Consider the following 19,745-nt stretch of genomic DNA (forward strand, 5'->3'; position numbering starts at 1 on the left):
GGGGGTGGGGAGAGAGTAGCATAGAGTACAATGGGTGAGTGGGGGAGGGGATGAAGGTGATAGGTCAAGGAGGAGAGGGTGGAGTGGATAGGTGGAAAAGAAGATAGGCAGGTCGGACAAGTCCGGACAAGTCAAGGAGACAGTTACTGAGTTGGAAGTTTGAAACTAGGATGAGGTGGGGGAAGGGGAAATGAGGAAGCTGTTGAAGTCCACATTGATGCCCTGGGGTTGAAGTGTTCCGAGGCGGAAGATGAGGCGTTCTTCCTCCAGGCGTCTGGTGGTGAGGGAGCGGCGGTGAAGGAGGCCCAGGACCTCCATGTCCTCGGCAGAGTGGGAGGGGGAGTTGAAATGTTGGGCCACGGGGCGGTTTGGTTGATTGGTGCGGGTGTCTCGGAGATGTTCCCTAAAGCGCTCTGCTAGGAGGCGCCCAGTCTCCCCAATGTAGAGGAGACCACATCGGGAGCAACGGATACAATAAATGATATTAGTGGATGTGCAGGTGAAACTTTGATGGATGTGGAAGGCTCCTTTAGGGCCTTGGATAGAGGTGAGGGAGGAGGTGTGGGCACAGGTTTTACAGTTCCTGTGGTGGCAGGGGAAAGTGCCAGAATGGGAGGGTGGGTCGTAGGGGGGGTGTGGACCTGACCAGGTAGTCACGGAGGGAACGGTCTTTGCGGAAGGCGGAAAAGGGTGGGGAGGGAAATATATCCCTGGTGGTGGGGTCTTTTTGGAGGTGGCGGAAATGTCGGCGGATGATTTGGTTGATGCAAAGGTTTGTATAGTGGAAGGTGAGCACCAGGGGCGTTCTGTCCTTGTTACGGTTGGAGGGGTGGGGTCTGAGGGCGGAGGTGCGGGATGTGGACGAGATGCGTTGGAGGGCATCTTTAACCACGTAGGAAGGGAAATTGCGGTCTCTAAAGAAGGAGGCCATCTGGTGTGTTCTATGGTGGAACTGGTCCTCCTGGGAGCAGATACGGCGAAGGCGGAGAAATTGGGAATACAGGATGGCATTTTTGCAAGAGATAGGGTGGGAAGAGGTGTAATCCAGGTAGCTATGGGAGTCGGTGGGTTTGTAAAAAATGTCAGTGTCAAGTCAGTCGTCACTAATGGAGATAGAGAGGTCCAGGAAGGGGAGCGAGGTGTCAGAGATGGTCCAGGTAAATTTAAGGTCAGTGTGGAATGTATTGGTGAAGTTGTTGAATTGCTCAACCTCCTCGCGGGAGCACGAGGTGGCGCCAATGCAGTCATCAATGTAGCGGAGGAAGAGGTGGGGAGTGGTGCCGGTGTAATTACGGAAGATCAACTGTTCTACATAGCCAACAAAGAGACAGGCATAGCTGGGGCCCATACGTGTGCCCATGGCTACGCCTTTGGTCTGGAGGAAGTGGGAGGATTCAAAGGAGAAATTGTTCAGGGTGAGGACCAGTTCGGCCAAACGAATGAGAGTGTCAGTGGAAGGGTACTGTTGGGGACGTCTGGAGAGGAAAAAATGGAGGGCTTGGAGGCCCTGGTCATGGCGAATGGAGGTGTAGAGGGATTGGATATCCATGGTGAAGATAAGTCGTTGGGGACCGGGGAAACGGAAGACTTGGAGGAGGTGGAGGGCGTGGGTGGTGTCTCGAACGTATGTGGGGAGTTCCTGGACTAGGGGGATAGGACAGTGTCAAGGTACGTAGAGATGAGTTCAGTGGGGCAGGAGCATGCTGAGACAATGGGTCGGCCAGGGTGGTCAGGCTTGTGGATCTTGGGAAGGAGGTAGAACCTGGCAGTGTGGGGTTCCTGGACTATGAGGTTGGAAGCTGTGAGTGGGAGATCTCCTGAGGTGATGAGGTTCTGTATGGTCTGAGAGATGATGGTTTGGTGATGGGGGGTGGGGTCATGGTCCAGGGAGCAGTAGGAAGAGGTGTCCTCGAGTTGGCGTTTGGCTTCAGCGGTGTAGAGGTCAGTGCGCCAGACTACCACTGCGCCCCCTTTATCCACTGGCTTAATGGTGAGGTTGGGATTGGAGCAGAGGGATTGGAGGGCTACGCGTTGTGAGGGTGAGAGGTTGGAGTGGGGGAGGGGGGACGACAGGTTGAGGCGGTTAATGTCCCGGCAGCAGATGGAAATGAAGAGGTCGAGGGCAGGTAATAGGCCAGCGCGGGGTGTCCAGGTGGATGCAGTGTGTTGGAGGTGGGCGAAGGGGTCCTCGGAAGGTGGGCGGGAGTCCTGATTGTGAAAGTAAGCTCAGAGGCGGAGGCGACGGAAGAATTGTTCGATGTCACGTCGTGTCTTAAATTCATTGATGCGTGGATGGAGGGGGATGAAGGTGAGTCCTTTGCTGAGGACTGATTGTTCGTCCTCAGTGAGTGGGAGGTCTGGAGGGATGGTGAAAACTCGGCAGGGCCGGGAGCTGGGATCTGGTGTGGGTGTGGAGCTGGGAGTGGGGTCGGAGCCAGTACCTGGAATGGGTGTGATGGTGGGAGGAATGGGGGTGGAGGCATGAGGTGGGGTAATGTTGCCCTCGGGGTTCTGGGGTGTGGGGATAGTGACAGTGGGGTCTGTGGGGGGCGTGTCAGCAGAATGCAGGTGAGTGGCGCTGGTGGGGGTGGAAGTGGTGGTGATCATGGCAGTAGGGGTGGCAGAAGTCACTGAGCGTGTGGCATCAGCGATGATGTGAGGGCCGAAAGTGGCTGTGGGAGTGGCCATGATGTGGGCGGAAGTGACATCATCACTCAGCGTGGGGGTGGTAGCTGCGTCAGCCGCATGGCTAATGGCGTTTCCGAGGCCCGTGGCCCAACATTTCAACTCCCCCTCCCACTCTGCCGAGGACATGGAGGTCCTGGGCCTCCTTCACCGCCGCTCCCTCACCACCAGACACCTGGAGGAAGAACGCCTCATCTTCCGCCTCGGAACACTTCAACCCCAGGGCATCAATGTGGACTTCAACAGTTTCCTCATTTCCCCTCCCCCACCTCACCCTAGTTCTAAACTTCCAGCTCAGTAACTGTCCCCATGACTTGTCCGGACTTGTCCTACCTGCCTATCTCCTTTTCCACCTATCCACTCCACCCTCTCCTCCCTCACCTATCACCTTCATCCCCTCCCACACTCACCTATTGTACTCTATGCTACTCTCTCCCCACCCCACCCCCCTCTAGCTTATCTCTCCACGCTTCAGGCTCACTGCCTTTATTCCTGATGAAGGGCTTTTGCCCAAAACGTCGATTTCGCTGCTCGTTGGATGCTGCCTGAACTGCTGTGCTCTTCCAGCACCACTAATCCAAGTTTTGCACCTCCTCTAGTAGGTACAACCACATGCCGAATCAGAAAATTGTCTTGTACACACTTAAGAAATTCCTCTCCATCTATACCTTTAACACTATGGCAGTCCCAGTCTATGTTTAGAAAGTTGAAATCCCTGACCATAACCACCCTATTACTCTGACAGATAGCTGAGATCTCCTTACAAGTTTGTTTCTCAACTTCCCTCTGACTATTAGGGGGTCTATGAAACAATCGCAATAAGGTGATCATCCCTTTCTTATTTCTCAGTTCCATCCAAATAACTTCCCTGGATGTATTTCCGGGAATATCCTCCCTCAGCACAGCTGTAATGCTATCCCTTCTCAAAAATGCCACTCCCCCTCCTCTCTTACCTCCCTTTCTATCCTTCCTGTAGCATTTATATCCTAGAACATTAAGCTCCCAGTCCTGCTCATCCCTGAGCCATGTTTCCATAATTGCTATGATATCCCAGTCCCATGTTCCTAACCATGCCCTGAGTTCATCTGCCTTCCCTGTTACGCCCCTTGCATTGAAATAAATGCAGTTTAATTTATTGGTCCCACCTTGTCCCACCTGCCCTATTTGACTCACTTCTGTTCTCAACTGTACCCATCGCAGATTGATCTCTTTCCTCACTATCACCCTGGATCCCACCCCCCCCACCTTACTAGTTTAAATCCTCCCGAGCAGCTCTAGCAAATTTCCCTGCCAGTATATTCGCCCCCTTCCAATTTAGGTGCAATCCCTCCTTCTTGTACAGATCACATCTACCACAAAACAGATTCCAAAGATCCAAAAATGTGAATCCTTCTCCCAAACACCAGCTCCTCAGCCATGCATTCATCTGCTCTATCCTCCTATTCCTGCCCTCACTAGCTTGTAGCACCGGGAGTAATTCAGATATTACTAACCTCCTTTTTAAATTCCTGCCTAACTCTCTGTAATCTCCCTTCAAAATCTCAACCTTTTCCCTTCCTATGTTGTTGGTTCCAATGTGGATAATGACCTCTTGCCGGCCCCTCTCCCCCGTGAGACCATTCTGCACCCTCTCTGAGACATCCTTGATCCTGGTACCAGGGAAGCAACACACCATTCTGCTTTTCTGCTGCTGGCCACAGAAACGTCTGTCTGTACCTTGGACTACAGAATCCCCTAACACAATTGATTTCTTGGAAGCCAACTTACTCCTCATTGCATTAGAGCCAGTCTCAATACCAGAAACTTGGCTGTCCGTGCTACATTCCCCTGAGAATCTATCACCCCTACATTTTCCAAAACAGCATACTTATTTGAAATGGGTATATCCACAAAAGACTCCTGCACTAGCTGCCAACCTCTCTTATCCTTCCTGGAGTTAACCCATATATCTGACTGTATCTGAGACTTTCCCCCCTTCCTATCACTGCCATCCATCACATATTGTTGCTGTTGCAAATTCCTCATTGCTTCTAACTGTCTCTCCAACCAATCCATTAGATCTGATAAGATTCACAGCCTACAGCATTTATGGCAGATATAATCCACAGTAACCCTCAAACTATCTTTAAACTCCCACATCAGACAAGAGGTACATATCACTGTACTAAAGACCTTTTTTGCTCTTTCACAGTCTACAGACCCAGAAAATAACACCATCTTATTCCTCTACAAAATAGTGCCCCAGGTTAAATTAATAGTAATGGCTTATATTTTAAGTTTAATCGAGAGACATATCTCCAAAAACATATAATCAAGAAATAACCCATTCTAATCACTACTGCAGCTTCTCTGTAGGCCATACTTAAAACAACAATTCACTTATCTGACTCTGTGCTGTAAACTTTGCCAAAACAGGTTCCTCCAAGATCAGTTGTGAATTTCACTGTTTGTTAATTTTCCCAGATGCACTCCAATGTCCAGCGATACATGAATTCAAAACAGCAAAAGCAGTAACAGTGCAGGTTCTCTCTCTCTCTCTCTCTCTCCTGCACTGTCCTCACCATGTGCTTCTTTGTCTGCTCTTCTCCCTTTTAAAACTGCTGTTGTTTTGACTTTTTTTTTTCCCAAATTTCCGAAACAATGCAACAGCATATGAAATAGTAATCGCTGCTCCTGGAATTTGAGGAAATCACCTCAAAAAAAGGAGCAGCTGTTACAGCCAAAGTTTTTTTTCTGTCCTCCATCTTGGATTACCCAGAATCCTCTTTACGGTGAAATGTGAATTCAGCAGGAGAAAGGGCTGGGCTTATGGTGACCATGCAACCACAATGATTGCTCTCAAACCCCATCTGATTTACTAATGTCCTTTACGGAAGGTTATTAGCCTTCCTTACCTGGTCTGGCCTACACGTAGCTCCAGATCCACAGCAATGTGGTTGACTCTTGACTGCCCTCTGGGCAATTAGGGATGGGCAATAAATATTAGCCTCGCTAGTGACAGCCCACATCCCATAAACAAATAATTTTTAAAAGTTTTATCAATCAGCAATACTAAAGCAAACCAGGTTTGTATCATTCTCTAATGTAATAAGGGGTACACTGGGTTATGATAGGGGGGCTCTCTAGTCAGAGGCACATGACAAACATTTCTGCAGCCAGCAGTTAAAAATCAGAATGGTGCATTGCCTCCCTGGTGCCAGGATCAAGGATGTCTCAGAGAGGGTGCAGAATGTTCTCAAAAGGGGGAGAGGGCCCAGCGAGGTCATTGTATACATTGGAATTAATGACATTGGAAGGGAAAAGAATGAGATGCTGAAGGGGGAATTTCAGAAGTTAGGCAGGAATTTAAAAAGGAGGTCCTCGAGGGTAGTAATATCTGGATTACTCCTGGTGCTACGAGCCAGTGAGGGTAGAAGTAGGAGGATAGAGCAGATGAATGCATGGCTGAGGAGCTGGTATATGGGAGAAGGGTTCACATTTTTGGATCATTGGAATCTCTTCTGGGGTAGAAGTGACCTATACAAGAAGGAGGAATTGTACCTGATTTGGAAGGAACTAATATACTGGCAGGGAGATTTGCTACAGATGCTTGGGAGGATTTAAACTACTAAGATGGGGGTGGGGTGGGGGGACCAGCGAGATAGTGAGGAAAGAAATCAATCTGAGACTGGTACAGTTGGGAAAAGGAGCGAGTCAAACAGTCAGGGCAGGCAGGAACAAAGCAGAGAACAAGGTTCAACTGATAAATTAAACTACATTTACTTCAATGCAAGAGGGCGAACGGGGGGGAAAGTGACATTTCTGATAAGGGATAGCATTACTGCTGTACTGAGGGAGGATATTCCCGGAAATACATCCAGGGAAGCTATTTGGGTGGAACTGAGAAATAAGAAAGGGATGATCACCTTAGTAGGATTGTCCTGTAGACACCCTAATAGTCAGAGGGAAATGAAGAAACAAATCTGTAAGGAGATTTCAGTTATCTGTAGGAATAATAGGGTGGTTATGGTAGGGGAAATTTAACTTTCCAAACATAGACTGGGGCTGCCATAGCGTTAAGGGTTTAGATGGATAGGAAGTGCTATGAGATGAGGAGTGGCAGATGGATTTTTTTAAGATGAATGCAAAGTACTGCGTTTTGGAAAAACAAATTAGAGCAGGACTTTTACACTTAAATGGTAAGGTCCTGGGGAGTGTTGCTGAACAAAGACCTTGGCGTGCAGGTTCATAGCTCCTTAAAAGTAGATTCGCAGGGAGAAAAGATAGTGAAAAAGGCTTTTAGTATGCTTTGCTTTATTGGTCAGAGCATTGAGTATAGGAGTTGGGATCTCATGTTACGGCTGTACAGGACATTAGTTATGCCAATTTTGGAATATTGATATTTCCTATCAGAAGGATGTTGTGAATACTTACAAGGATGTTGCCAGGGTTGGAGGATTGGAGCTTTTGGAAGAGGCTGAATAGGCTGCGGCTGATTTCCCTGGAGTGTCGGAGACTGAGGGGTGACTTTACGGAGGTTTATAAAATTGTGTGGGTCATGGATAGGATAAATAGACAAAGTCTTTTCCCTGGGTGGGGGAGTCCAGAACTAGAGGGCATAGGTTTAGGGTGAGAGGGGCAAGATATAAAAGAGACCTAAGGGGCAACTTTCTCAGGCAGAGGGTGGTATGTGTATGGAATGAGCTGCCAGAGGAAGTGGTAGAGGCTGGTACAATTGCAACATTTAAAAGGCATCTGGATGGATATATGAATAGGAAGGGTTTGGAGGGACAAATGCTGGCAATTGGGTCTCGATTAAGTTAGGATATCTGGTTGGCATGGACGAGTTGGACAAAGGATCTGTTTCCGTGCTGTACTTCTCTATCCCAGGAAAGGGCAGGGTGTACTCAAGAGGTGAGGTAGCAAGAGAGATGAAGGGTCACTGACTCAACATTTTAACTCTGAGCTCTCAACAGATGCTGCCTGACCAGCTGTATATTACTGGAACTTCTTGTTTTTAATCCTGTGCAGTATACTGTTTTATAATAGTCAACTCTAAAGATTGATAGCATTAAGCTCATCCAGGATATTGTTTTAGATTTAAGACATTGGAAAACAAAGGGCCAGATTGCCGAAAATGATAGACACAAAAATCTATTATGCAAGGGAGAGAGACATTTTTACAAGGTTAAAACACTAAAATACATACCCTGGGATTTTGTGTGATAGGCCATTAGTAGACGTCCCAGCAGCTACACTTCCAGTCTTGTCAATCACAACCATTCCTAATTGAAAAAATCAACAATAAACCATGAATCCTCAAGTCCTGAGAGTTGCACAAAGTACTTTCATCTTAAATATCTCCAAAACATTCCAATATATATATATAACTTATCAAAATAAAAGACTTACCAATGGTGTCATGGTTATGAATATTGCCAAGCTGTGCTGATATTCTGTTCTGTTTGGACAGTGGACCCTTCATTGGTTTGTATGGCCCACAGGAAGTTTCTGCATTTGGTACAACATTCTGTGAAAATCAAAGTGTCTTTCCATAGAATTAGATGACATTGTAAACTTCTCCTTTCATACCTTATAAGCATCTAAAATAATTGCCCTTCATTTGAAGTCAGACTCACTTTCCAGAAATTAGGTTGACATCTTTGGTTCAGCCAGTCTGCATGCATGGACAGAGATTTGTTTGTTGTTAAATCTTCACTTGGGAAACCCATATTCTGAGCAAATTCTGAAGCTGTTGAAAAAAATATTGTTTTTTTATCATGACCCTTTTAGCTATCCAAGTGCATGAAACAATAAAAGCTAAATACATTCTATATTACTGTTGTCATAATCTTCTAATTCACTGCCTTTTAGACACTTAATATAAAGTGGAGGAAGTTATGCTGTACAAAGCCCTGGTCAGATAAGGAGATGTAGAAGCAGTATTCCTTAGGGAGGTTAATTGGCTTCAGAGGAAGGACAGCACAACTATTTAACAGAATGATGGCTGGACTCCAAATTCTACACTGATAAATTAGACAAATGAGATTTCCCTGAAATTTAGACATTCACAAAGTGATCTGTTTGAAGTTTGTGATGTAAAGGAGAATAGATGGGGTAGATAGGAGAGAAAACGTAGTTGTACTAGTTGGGAGATCCAGGATGAGGGGGCTCAAAATTGGAACTGGGGCTTTCGGGGGTGAAGTTAGGAAACACCTCTAAACACAAACAACGTTGGTAGTTTAGAATTCTTTATCCCTACAATTTGGGTCCAGGACTACCACTAACTCTGAGGTAACATTACACAGGAACACTAGATTATTGAGACATTTTCAACTAAGGACTTCATAGGATTATGCAAAAGCAAAACTAAAAAACAAAATCTCAGCTATGGGTATTTCTCACAAGCTGAAAAAAACATCACATTCCTGAATTTCTAAACTGGAGCTTGTTTATCTTCTTTGGTTGATATAATCCCATAAATTCTATGGGTGGGCCTCAAAAACTGTTTCAGAAGGAATCATGATGATAGAAATGAAAGTTAATTAACCTCACAGACACTGAAAACCCAAAAAGGTTCCGAATTCAAAAACTAAAATCCCAAACGTACAGAAAAAAAATAAATCCAAACGAAGTGCATTGTCTGTATCACCCACCAGTTAGTTTTTCCAATCTAAAATTTTTCCTCGATTGTCTCAGAATAGCCAGCAACTTTCATTTGTGGACCTTACTGTGCATGTTTCTCAAATTGTCAATGAAATTTGCAAGGTCAAGAAAGGTATCTGGAATAAACAGCTACCATTTTTTTCCCTTCAAACAACAAGGACTGAGATTTACCTGATTCTCCCACCAACAGTGAATGACTGGTGTGTTCCATCACTGCTCGAGCAACACGAATCGCACTTTTAATCCTTCGAAGCTGCCCAACTCCTCCAGCCTCCATTGTATCACTGAAGAAGTTTTAAAACATGGGCAGTGATCAATATCAGTTGTTGAGAACATGCATGATTTTCACTCTCCTACATTCTCACGCTGGCTTTGATTTCAAGTGCTGCACGTTGTGATCAAAGTTACGAAAGAATAATTTCAAAATCAGCTCACAATGTGAAATCTAGTGAACAAATCACCTAAACAGAGGGCTAACTGCCCAACTCTCTTTCTCAGGTATGTCCATGTCTTGAAAAGGTAGCCCACAGAGCCCATTATTACACGCAAGACCTTTTCTGGCTGATGGGCACCACGGGGACTGGAATGCATGTGCAGACTCCAAAAATCACATTTTGATTTGAATCAGTAAATACCATTTGGAACTTCCTTCAGTTACAGTGCCCCTTTAAGGGCATTGATTTTGGTTTATTTGTTCATAGCATTTCAAAACAAAAGAGAAACTATCACACTATTCTAAAGGGTCCTGGGGCTGTGGCAGTGTCCCTATCTCGAGACTAGAAGGTTCAAGTTCATGTAGCACCTCAGGCTGTGACAGTGTCATATCACATTCAAATAGTTTTTTTGAAAAGAAAAAAGTCACCTAATCAGAAACTGAACTGGGGAAGCCAAACACTCAATACTGTAACTACTAGAACAGATGAAAGACAGAGTATAGACTCCCCAAAGCCTGTCAACTGTCTGTAAAGTAATAGTCTGGAATGTGGTGGAATTACCACCCTTTGCCTGGATGAGTGTTGCTCCAATAACACTCGAGCAGGTAGACAGAACAGGTAATTTGATTGGCAGCCCATTTTCCATCTTAAACACTCACTCCCTTCATCACTGGTGTACTGTAGCTTCAGTGTGTACCAGCTGCAAGAATCACTGCAGAATCTCAGCAAAGTTCCTTTGACAGAATCTTCCAAACTTTGATCTTAAAACCTCTTAAGCCTGACAGATAAGGGAACCAGGCACTTGGGAACTCAGCCGTACACAAGTTCCCAGATCATGTGACATCTGGATTTCGAATTCTATCACCATTCCTTCATTGTCGCTGGGTAGTGATTCACAACAACGTTCAAAAGCAAGCAGAGATTGGCAATGACTTGACAATGATGTTCATATTCTGTGAATACAAAACGATGAAACAAAAAGTGCCCATTATTGGCCCAACAGAGATTCCTTGTTTGAACCTCCCTCGTAGACAGTAGATAGCATAGTCCTGCTAAGCATATATACAATGTAGTCACTCGTTCTGCAAGTAGAAGATGATGGCTCAAAGTATTATTGTGGCCTTGAATCACAGACCAGGACTAGAGCATATCAACCAACACACTAAGATCTTCAGGAGACACTGTGTTTCTCCAAGAAATTAGAGGTCACATGTTAGCTTTCTCACATCATGGGAAATTGTACATAGAGGCTGGCATGATAAAAAGATCACTGCACATTTGATTTGAAAAGCAGCTTTGTTAAGTAGATATATTTCCCTAGTATGAAGTAATAGTCAGGAATATGACCTACCCATTCATAATCATGGCATCTAATGTTGTCTCCCCATGCTCATCCGGGTTTCCTCCGTAACCCACAGTACCTCGACACTGGTCGATCTCACATCGACTGCAACCTTCCTCTACTGCATCCAATGCAGAGCCTCCAGACTGAAGTGTGTTCCATGCTAAATCAAATAAAAACAGACATAAACGTTTGAGCGTTGTGGATACGGCAGGGGAATGGAACGGAATTGATGTAGCCACCATGGACAAATCTGAATTATACAATAAATGGCAGAACCTTTAGGAGCATCGACATATGGAGGGATCTGGGCATACAGGTCTACAAAGTGGCATCACAGGTGGATAAGGTGGTCAACAAGGCAGTAAAGAAGGCATGCAGCATACTTACCTTCATCAGCCAGGGAAGCGAAGATAAATCTTTGCAAGTTATGATAGAGTTGTATGAAAATTAAGTTGACCACATTTGGAATACAGTGTGCAATTCTGGTTTGATTCTACCAGAAGGACGTGGATGCTTTGGAGAGGGTGCAGAGAAGGTTTACTTTATGCTGCTTGGTCTGGAGGGTTTTAGGTATGAAGAGTGGTTGGATAAAGTCAGATTATTTTGTCCGATAGAAGACGGCAGAGCGTTCAATAGAGGATGGCAGAGAGACTTCGCCGAGGAGCGTGCACAAACTCTTGGGTGGAGTGCATTGCCAAAATGAAGCAGAAATTGGTCTTTTGGGAGCATTGCTCCCACTCCATTGTTTGGTCAAACATGGTCATCAGGTGTGAGGACTCTCTCCAAAATGGCGCTGTTTCAGTCACCTGAACCATCTTCTATTTCCTCTGGAAGTCTAAGATAGACTGGGTCTGCAAGGACTCCAAGTACAAAACTCTGGATAAAGGGGGAAAAAGAACATATCCAATGCTGCTTGCATCCTGATGGCCATCTTTGTGTGTGGCTGCATCAAGTTGTGTGTAGACCCTCGATATAGAAACACTAACTGTCACTCTGTACTGAAGTTCTACCTGTCCCCAGTGTTGCAAAGGATGGGACTAGCCTCGCTGCCATGCAATGTTCCAAGTAGTTGGACTGTTCTGTATCATCTGTCCTTTGTGGAGAAATTTGCAAAGAAAAGCACCTTTGACCACAAGTCCACCCGGAAGTGATTAGCTCATGGCGTTCTTGAGACACTGAGGGAAAAGAGGGTGAATTCTGTTGTGTGTTTCCATGAGCAGACTGTCAAATTCATTTGGCAGAATGCTTCATCACCAGAAACAAGCACCAGGCCATCGTTTGGATGGTGGTGAGAAGGGCACTACCTGTGAGGTCCTTCATGAACACCATGTCAATCTATGCCACCGCACGCTGCCCCTTGAAGCCGGGGTTGGGGGGGGGTGGTGGTGCTGGTTGCGACTGGCACACATTACCTTCTAGAATGTGCATTTGCAAAGAAAGGCTGAGGGAAGATGCTGTGTTTTTCATTAACATTCATCCTGAGCAGCTCTGCAGCTCTGGGACTGCATGCTCTACGGTCTGTTCCCTGGGTCGCACACCGACACAAATAATTGATTACGCCTGGAGGACCACCAGCTTCGTGAAAGATGCTCTTTGTTCTTCCCGAACCTTGTTCGTTTTCCAGGAGTTGACCTCGACTGAGTCTTGCAGATTGGCACATTCCAAGGTCCAGCACTATGTGCTGAGGGACACGCTAAAACTTGGGGCGGCTGCTGCTAAGGTGTAGTGGGGAAAGACCACCATCTGGGGTCTTCCGGCTGAAGGTAAATGAGGGTCCGTTCAATTATCAGACCCTCCTAGTGCCTCAAATATATGGAAATATTAATATTGTATGTATAAGAGAGGTCTACAACTGTACAGAACCAAACCATATTTGTGACAATGTTTATATATAAAAAGAGATTCTTTTATGAATAAAGCATATTTTTCAAATAAAAAAAATTTCTGGGAGAAGTCAGCTCACTCACCACGACTGATCAGCGGAGTGAGGAAGAACACTCATATCCCATTCAACCCCCCCTCCCAGTGATAAGCAGGAGGGAGGACAGCAGAGAGACTTCACTGAGGAGCATTCTGGGAGAAGTCGACCCACTCACCATGAGGTGAGGAGCTGTTATCAGGCAAGTCCCCATTTAACATGTGGGAATTGCTTAAAGACCTGTTGGTGAGAGTTCAGCACGTTCCAATAAGGAGGAAGGACAGGGGTGGCAAAGTAAGGGACCGTTGGATAATGAGGGACATTATGAATTTAGCCAGAGGGAGAAAAGAAGCATATTGCAAGGTTTAGGCAGCTAAAATCGACTGGGCCCATCAGGAATAAAATGAAAGCAGGAAAGAACTCAAGCAGGGAATTTGGAGAGCAAGAAGGGGTTATGAAATGACCTTGGCAAGTAGGATTAAAGAGAATCCCAAAGCATTCTATACATACATTAAATACAGGAGGATAACTAGGGAGAAGATGGGACCACTCAAGGATAAAGAACTTGTGCTTGGAGGCAGAGGATTTGTTTGAAATCCTAAAAGAGTATTTTGTGTCGATATTCATTCAGGAGAAGGAAATGGAGAATAGTGAGATTTGAGTGGAGAGTTCTAATATACTACAGTACTTTGAGATCAAGAAAGAAGTGGTGTTGGGAGTCTTGAAGAGCATTAAGGTGGATAAGTCCCCAGGGTCCGATGGTATCTACCCCAGGTTATTTGAGAGACAGGGGAGGAGATTGCTGGGGCCTTGACCAAGATCTTTGTACCTTCATCACCAATGGCTAATGTTTTTCCTCTATTCAAGAAGGGAAATAGAGATAATCCAGGAAACTAAAGACCGATGAGTCTCACATCGGTGGTTGGGAAGCTATTAGATAGAATTCTTAGGGATAGGATGTATGCACATTCGGAAAAAGCATGGCCTAATTAGGGACAGTCAGCATGGCTTTGTGCAGGACAGGTCATGCGTACTAACTTGATTGAATTTTTTGAGGAGGTCACAAAGGTATTCAATGTAGGTAGAGCAGTGAATGTTGTCTGCATGGATTTTAGGAAGGATTTCAACAAGGTCCCTCCTGGTAGGCTGGTCCAGAAGATTAAAATGCACAGGATTCATGGGAACTTTCCCACATTTATTTAGAATTGGCTTACCCATAGAAGGCAAAGGATAGTGGTGAAAGAGTATCTTTCAGGCTGCAAGTCTGTGACTAGTGGTGCTCCTCACAGATCTGTGGTTTGTGATATATGTAAATGACTTAGATGGAAGTGTTGGAGCTGCCCCTATTTTTAAGAGACACAAATGGCCAGAAGTTAACAAGCCCGCTTCAAGTAAAAACAATAATGCCTTTGAAAAGGGAGTTATTCCGAGACATTGCATCAAACACGAAAGACATAGGTTCAAGGCAGAATGTTTAAAGAAATGAGCAAGACAAGTACCTTTTTACACAGACGTGCCTGGAACACAATGCCAAGGGAGGGAATAAAAGCAGATACAATAGCAACATTTCAGAAGCGTTGTTGTCAGACACATAAACAGGCAGGGAACAGAGGGACACAGACCATGTGCAAGAGGGTGGGATTAGTTTAGAATGACATTAAGGTTGGCACAGAGCTGGTGGGCTGAAGGGCCTATTCTTGTGCTGTGCTGTTCTATGTTCTAAGTCAAGAGTCTGGCACTGGAAAAGCATAGCAAGTCAGGCATCATCCGAGCAGCAGGAGAATTGACATTTCAGGCAGAAGTCTTTCATCAGGAATGTTCTAACGTTGGAAGGCCTCTGTTTTAATGCTGCAGAGACAGTATCCCAGAGCACCAATTCAGGTCTACCTCAGTATCCAGCAGGCCTAAGGCTGTGCCCTCGACTTTCCATGGTAAGCTCTCACCAATTCATTTGCCTAATACCCATGACCCCACCTCAGCTGGAGCACGGAATTTGATAATGCCATCAATTCAAGTGGGCATTAAAAAAAATTCTATGACACAATTTTGAAGAACAGGAAAATTGCTGAATCTCTGCCATTATTTATTCCTCCGTTTCAGTACCAGCTGGTTATCTGGACATGGTTGCACCCAGTTGTACAATCTTTCTGTGCACAGTTTGACTGTTGTGTTACAGCTCTGACTGAAGATGTCTTTCATGGATGGAAAGCAAGGCCTAGATGGCTCGTTTCTACAGACTTTTCTTACCTCTTGATAGGTATGAGCATAGATGACAAACTACTATCAAAACCACCTCTGGAATATTTCACGACTCTGGCCTGCCCAACTTATCCCTTGCTGAAACCCTCTCATCAATGCCCATGTTATCTCGAGACCTGGCTTTCCAACATACTCCTAGTTGGGACTCCCACATTCTAACTTCTCTCAACCAGAGATCTCCAAAAACTCTGCCCCTGTCCTATTCTGCTCCAGGTTCCCTATCTGTTTCCCTATCACCCCCTTCCTCCCATATTCTCCATGGTTTTTGCCCCTTCCTGATGTTGTAATGTCCTCTAACTCCCCTCTTTAACTCTGAACTCTTGAGCTCCACAACCACTTGATGAAGAAGCAGCGCTCCAAAAGCTAGTGCTTCCAATTAAACCTGTTGGACTATGACCTGGTGTAGTGTGATTTTTAACTTTGTACACCCCAGTCCAATACCAAATCACATCCACAACAAGCTTTCTTGGACTCTTCCTGTGGACACACTGGTTACAAAGGCCCAACAATGTCTCTTCTTCCTCAGGCAGCTGAGAAAATTTGGCATGACGGCGAATACCCTTGCCAACTTTTGTAGGTGGTCATCGAGAGCATTCTGTCTGGATGTATCACTACCTGGTACGGCAACTGTACCATTCAAGAGCGGAGACGGTTACAGAGAGTGGTGAACTCAGCCCGGACAATCACAAAGGCCATCATCCCGTCTATAGAATCCAGGCCCGCAGTCAAGGAAAAGCCACCAGCATTCTCAAAGATCCATCCCACCCTGGCAATGTTTTTCTACAACCTCTACCATCGGAGAGAAGGTACAGAAGCCTGAACACACGCACCAGCCAGTTTCGAAGTAGTTTCTACCCTCCTGTTGTTAGAATACTGAATGGACTCACAAATTTTTAACATTCGCCTGGACCTGTGTTTTTGTTTTTGCTGCTGTTTACCTAATATTCCTTTATCTATGCTACTTAACTCTGTGATCTGCCTGTATTGCTCGCAAGACTGTGCCTCGGTACACTTGACAATAAATTCAATGCAATTCAATGAAACTCTATCTGCCACTCCTCAGCCCTTTCACAGTGGATTAGTGGTGCTGGAAGAGCACAGCAGTTCAGGCAGCATCCAACGAGCAGCGAAATCGATGTTTCGGGCAAAAGCCCTTCATCAGGAATAAAGGCAGTGAGCCTGAAGCATGGAGAGATAAGCTAGAGGAGGGTGGGGGTGGGGAGAGAGTAGCATAGAGTACAATGGGTGAGTGGGGGAGGAGATGAAGGTGATAGGTCAAGGAGGAGAGGGTGGAGTGGATAGGTGGAAAAGAAGATAGGCAGGTCGGACAAGTCAAGGAGACAGTAACTGAGCTGGAAATTTGAAACTAGGATGAGGTGGGGGAAGGGGAAATGAGGAAGCTGTTGAAGTCCACATTGATGCCCTGGGGTTGAAGTGTTCCGAGGCGGAAGATGAGGCGTTCTTCCTCCAGGCGTCTGGTGGTGAGGGAGCGGCGGTGAAGGAGGCCCAGGACCTCCATGTCCTCGGCAGAGTGGGAGGGGGAGTTGAAAGGTTGGGCCACGGGGCGGTTTGGTTGATTGGTGCAGGTGTCTCGGAGATGTTCCCTAAAGCGCTCTGCTAGGAGGCGCCCAGTCTCCCCAATGTAGAGGAGACCACATCGGGAGCAACGGATACAATAAATGATATTGGTGGATGTGCAGGTGAAACTTTGATGGATGTGGAAGGCTCCTTTAGGGCCTTGGATAGAGGTGTGGGAGGAGGTGTGGGCACAGGTTTTACAGTTCCTGCGGTGGCAGGGGAAAGTGCCAGAATGGGAGGGTGGGTCGTAGGGGGGTGTGGACCTGACCAGGTAGTCACGGAGGGAACGGTCTTTGAGGAAGGCGGAAAGGGGTGGGGAGGGAAATATATCCCTAGTGGTGGGGTCTTTTTGGAGGTGGCGGAAATGTCGGTGGATGATTTGGTTGATGCAAAGGTTTGTAGGGTGGAAGGTGAGCACCAGGGGCGTTCTGTCCTTGTTACGGTTGGAGGGGTGGGGTCTGAGGGCGGAGGTGCGGGATGTGGACGAGATGCGTTGGAGGGCATCTTTAACCACGTGGGAAGGGAAATTGCGGTCTCTAAAGAAGGAGGCCATCTGGTGTGTCCTATGGTGGAACTGGTCCTCCTGGGAGCAGATATGGCGGAGGCGGAGAAATTGGGAATACGGGATGGCATTTTTGCAAGAGATAGGGTGGGAAGAGGTGTAATCCAGGTAGCTATGGGAGTCAGTGGGTTTGTAAAAAATGTCAGTGTCAAGTCGGTCGTCACTAATGGAAATGGAGAGGTCCAGGAAGGGGAGCGAGGTGTCAGAGATAGTCCAGGTAAATTTAAGGTCAGGGTGGAATGTGTTGGTGAAGTTGATGAATTGCTCAACCTCCTCGTGGGAGCACGAGGTGGCGCCAATGCAGTCATCAATGTAGCGGAGGAAGAGGTGGGGAGTGGTGCCGGTGTAATTACGGAAGATCAACTGTTCTACATAGCCAATAAAGAGACAGGCATAGATGGAGCCCATACGTGTGCCCATGGCTACGCCTTTGGTCTGGAGGAAGTGGGAGGATTCAAAGGAGAAATTGTTAATGTCCGCAATTTCCCTTCCCACGTGGTTAAAGATGCCCTCCAACCCATCTCGTCCACATCCCGCACCTCTGCCCTCAGACCCCACCCCTCCAACCGTAACAAGGACAGAACGCCCCGGTGCTCACCTTCCACCCTACAAACCTTCGCATTGACCAAATCACCCACCGACATTTCCGCCACCTCCAAAAAGAGCCCACCACCAGGGATATATTTCCCTCCCCACCCCTTTCCGCCTTCCGCAAAGACCGTTCCGCCCGGGGCTACCTGGTCAGGTCCACACCCCCCTTCGACCCACCCTCCCATTCTGGCACTTTCCCCTGCCACCGCAGGAACTGTAAAACCTGTGCCCACACCTCCTCCCTCACCTCTATCCAAGGCCCTAAAGGAGCCTTCCACATCCATCAAAGTTTCACCTGCACATCCACCAATATCATTTATTGTATCCGTTGCTCCCGATGTGGTCTCCTCTACATTGGGGAGACTGGGCACCTCCTAGCAGAGCGCTTTAGGGAACATCTCCGAGACACCCGCACCAATCAACCAAACCGCCCCGTGGCCCAACATTTCAACTCCCCCTCCCACTCTGCCGAGGACATGGAGGTCCTGGGCCTCCTTCACCGCCGCTCCCTCACCACCAGACGCCTGGAGGAAGAACGCCTCATCTTCCGCCTCGGAACACTTCAACCCCAGGGCATCAATGTGGACTTCAACAGCTTCCTCATTTCCCCTTCCCCCACCTCATCCTAGTTTCAAATTTCCAGCTCAGTTACTGTCTCCTTGACTTGTCCGACCTGCCTATCTTCTTTTCCACCTATCCACTCCACCCTCTCCTCCTTGACCTATCACCTTCATCTCCTCCCCCACTCACCCATTGTACTCTATGCTACTCTCTCCCCACCCCCACCCTCCTCTAGCTTATCTCTCCACGCTTCAGGCTCACTGCCTTTATTCCTGATGAAGGGCTTTTGCCTGAAACGTCGATTTCGCTGCTCGTTGGATGCTGCCTGAACTGCTGTGCTCTTCCAGCACCACTAATCCAGTATTTGGTCTGCAGTCATTGTTTTTACCTTTCACAGTGGAACTGAGTGACAGTAAGATCACGTTTCCCTAGGCACATTTCCCCTAATTTACCACCAGTAATATGCATTGAATTAATATTCTTAAAATCAGCAAATACTGCAGAAGCTTGCAATAGCCCTCACTTTACACATACGTAAGCAAGTCGAGAAGCGGGGGGGTGACAGCAGTGCCTGCTTGCACTTACCTGTCTGCACAGCACTGTGGTAAGGCCAGGTAGTAACGGCCAGGGGGAGCTGAGAGGCCGCAAGGAAGCAGGAAGCGCTGAGCGCGAGGATCAGTGGAACGTAGCCCGGGGATCCCATAGGAACGTGAAGTGTGCTCCCATTCACAGAAAAGCCCACTCAGCCCAGGTCACCCACATACAGCGGCTGCAACAATAAACCAGGCTATTCGGACACACTCACTCACTGCTCCGCCTCTCATCGATCCTTGTCTGAAAGCACCGCCCCTTCCCTTATTTGTCATTCTATCTAATTTAAAGAAGAAGATGACAAATATTTTTATGACCAATATGACATTTATCTACTTGAATTCTCGATTTTAATGCGCTCCAGTTCATCTCTTTTTGCTGTTGGAATAGGCAATAAAAATAAGCAAAATTTGCTGTAATATCTTTCGGTGTACAAGACAAACAGTGATTTGCGGCAGACGGATTTTAATATCATGAAGTGAGCTTGGCAGAGGGAATCATTCTCTATAATAGTGTAAAAATCTCAATTAGATTCGCTCAGAAAGTTAGTGCTTCCAATTAAATCTGTTGGACTAC

General features: G+C 46.6%; 1 protein-coding gene across 1 annotated transcript in view; it reads right to left on the reverse strand.

Annotated features, from left to right (window-relative positions):
- The window catches only part of LOC140495489 (N(4)-(Beta-N-acetylglucosaminyl)-L-asparaginase-like), a 46,172-nt gene extending 26,786 nt beyond the window's left edge, over positions 1 to 19,386 (reverse strand). Inside the window, exons 1-6 of the mRNA XM_072594598.1 lie at positions 19,164 to 19,386; positions 11,116 to 11,269; positions 9,502 to 9,614; positions 8,304 to 8,416; positions 8,077 to 8,194; positions 7,874 to 7,949 (exon numbers count right to left, since the gene is read on the reverse strand). Of these exons, the coding sequence (XP_072450699.1) occupies positions 7,874 to 7,949; positions 8,077 to 8,194; positions 8,304 to 8,416; positions 9,502 to 9,614; positions 11,116 to 11,269; positions 19,164 to 19,281 (692 nt within the window). The 5' untranslated portion in view covers positions 19,282 to 19,386. The remainder of the gene's footprint in view (positions 1 to 7,873; positions 7,950 to 8,076; positions 8,195 to 8,303; positions 8,417 to 9,501; positions 9,615 to 11,115; positions 11,270 to 19,163) is intronic.
- Positions 19,387 to 19,745: the final 359 nt, after the last annotated feature.

The sequence above is a fragment of the Chiloscyllium punctatum genome, chromosome 2 (genome assembly GCF_047496795.1).
Source record: "Chiloscyllium punctatum isolate Juve2018m chromosome 2, sChiPun1.3, whole genome shotgun sequence".
NCBI lineage: Eukaryota > Metazoa > Chordata > Chondrichthyes > Orectolobiformes > Hemiscylliidae > Chiloscyllium > Chiloscyllium punctatum.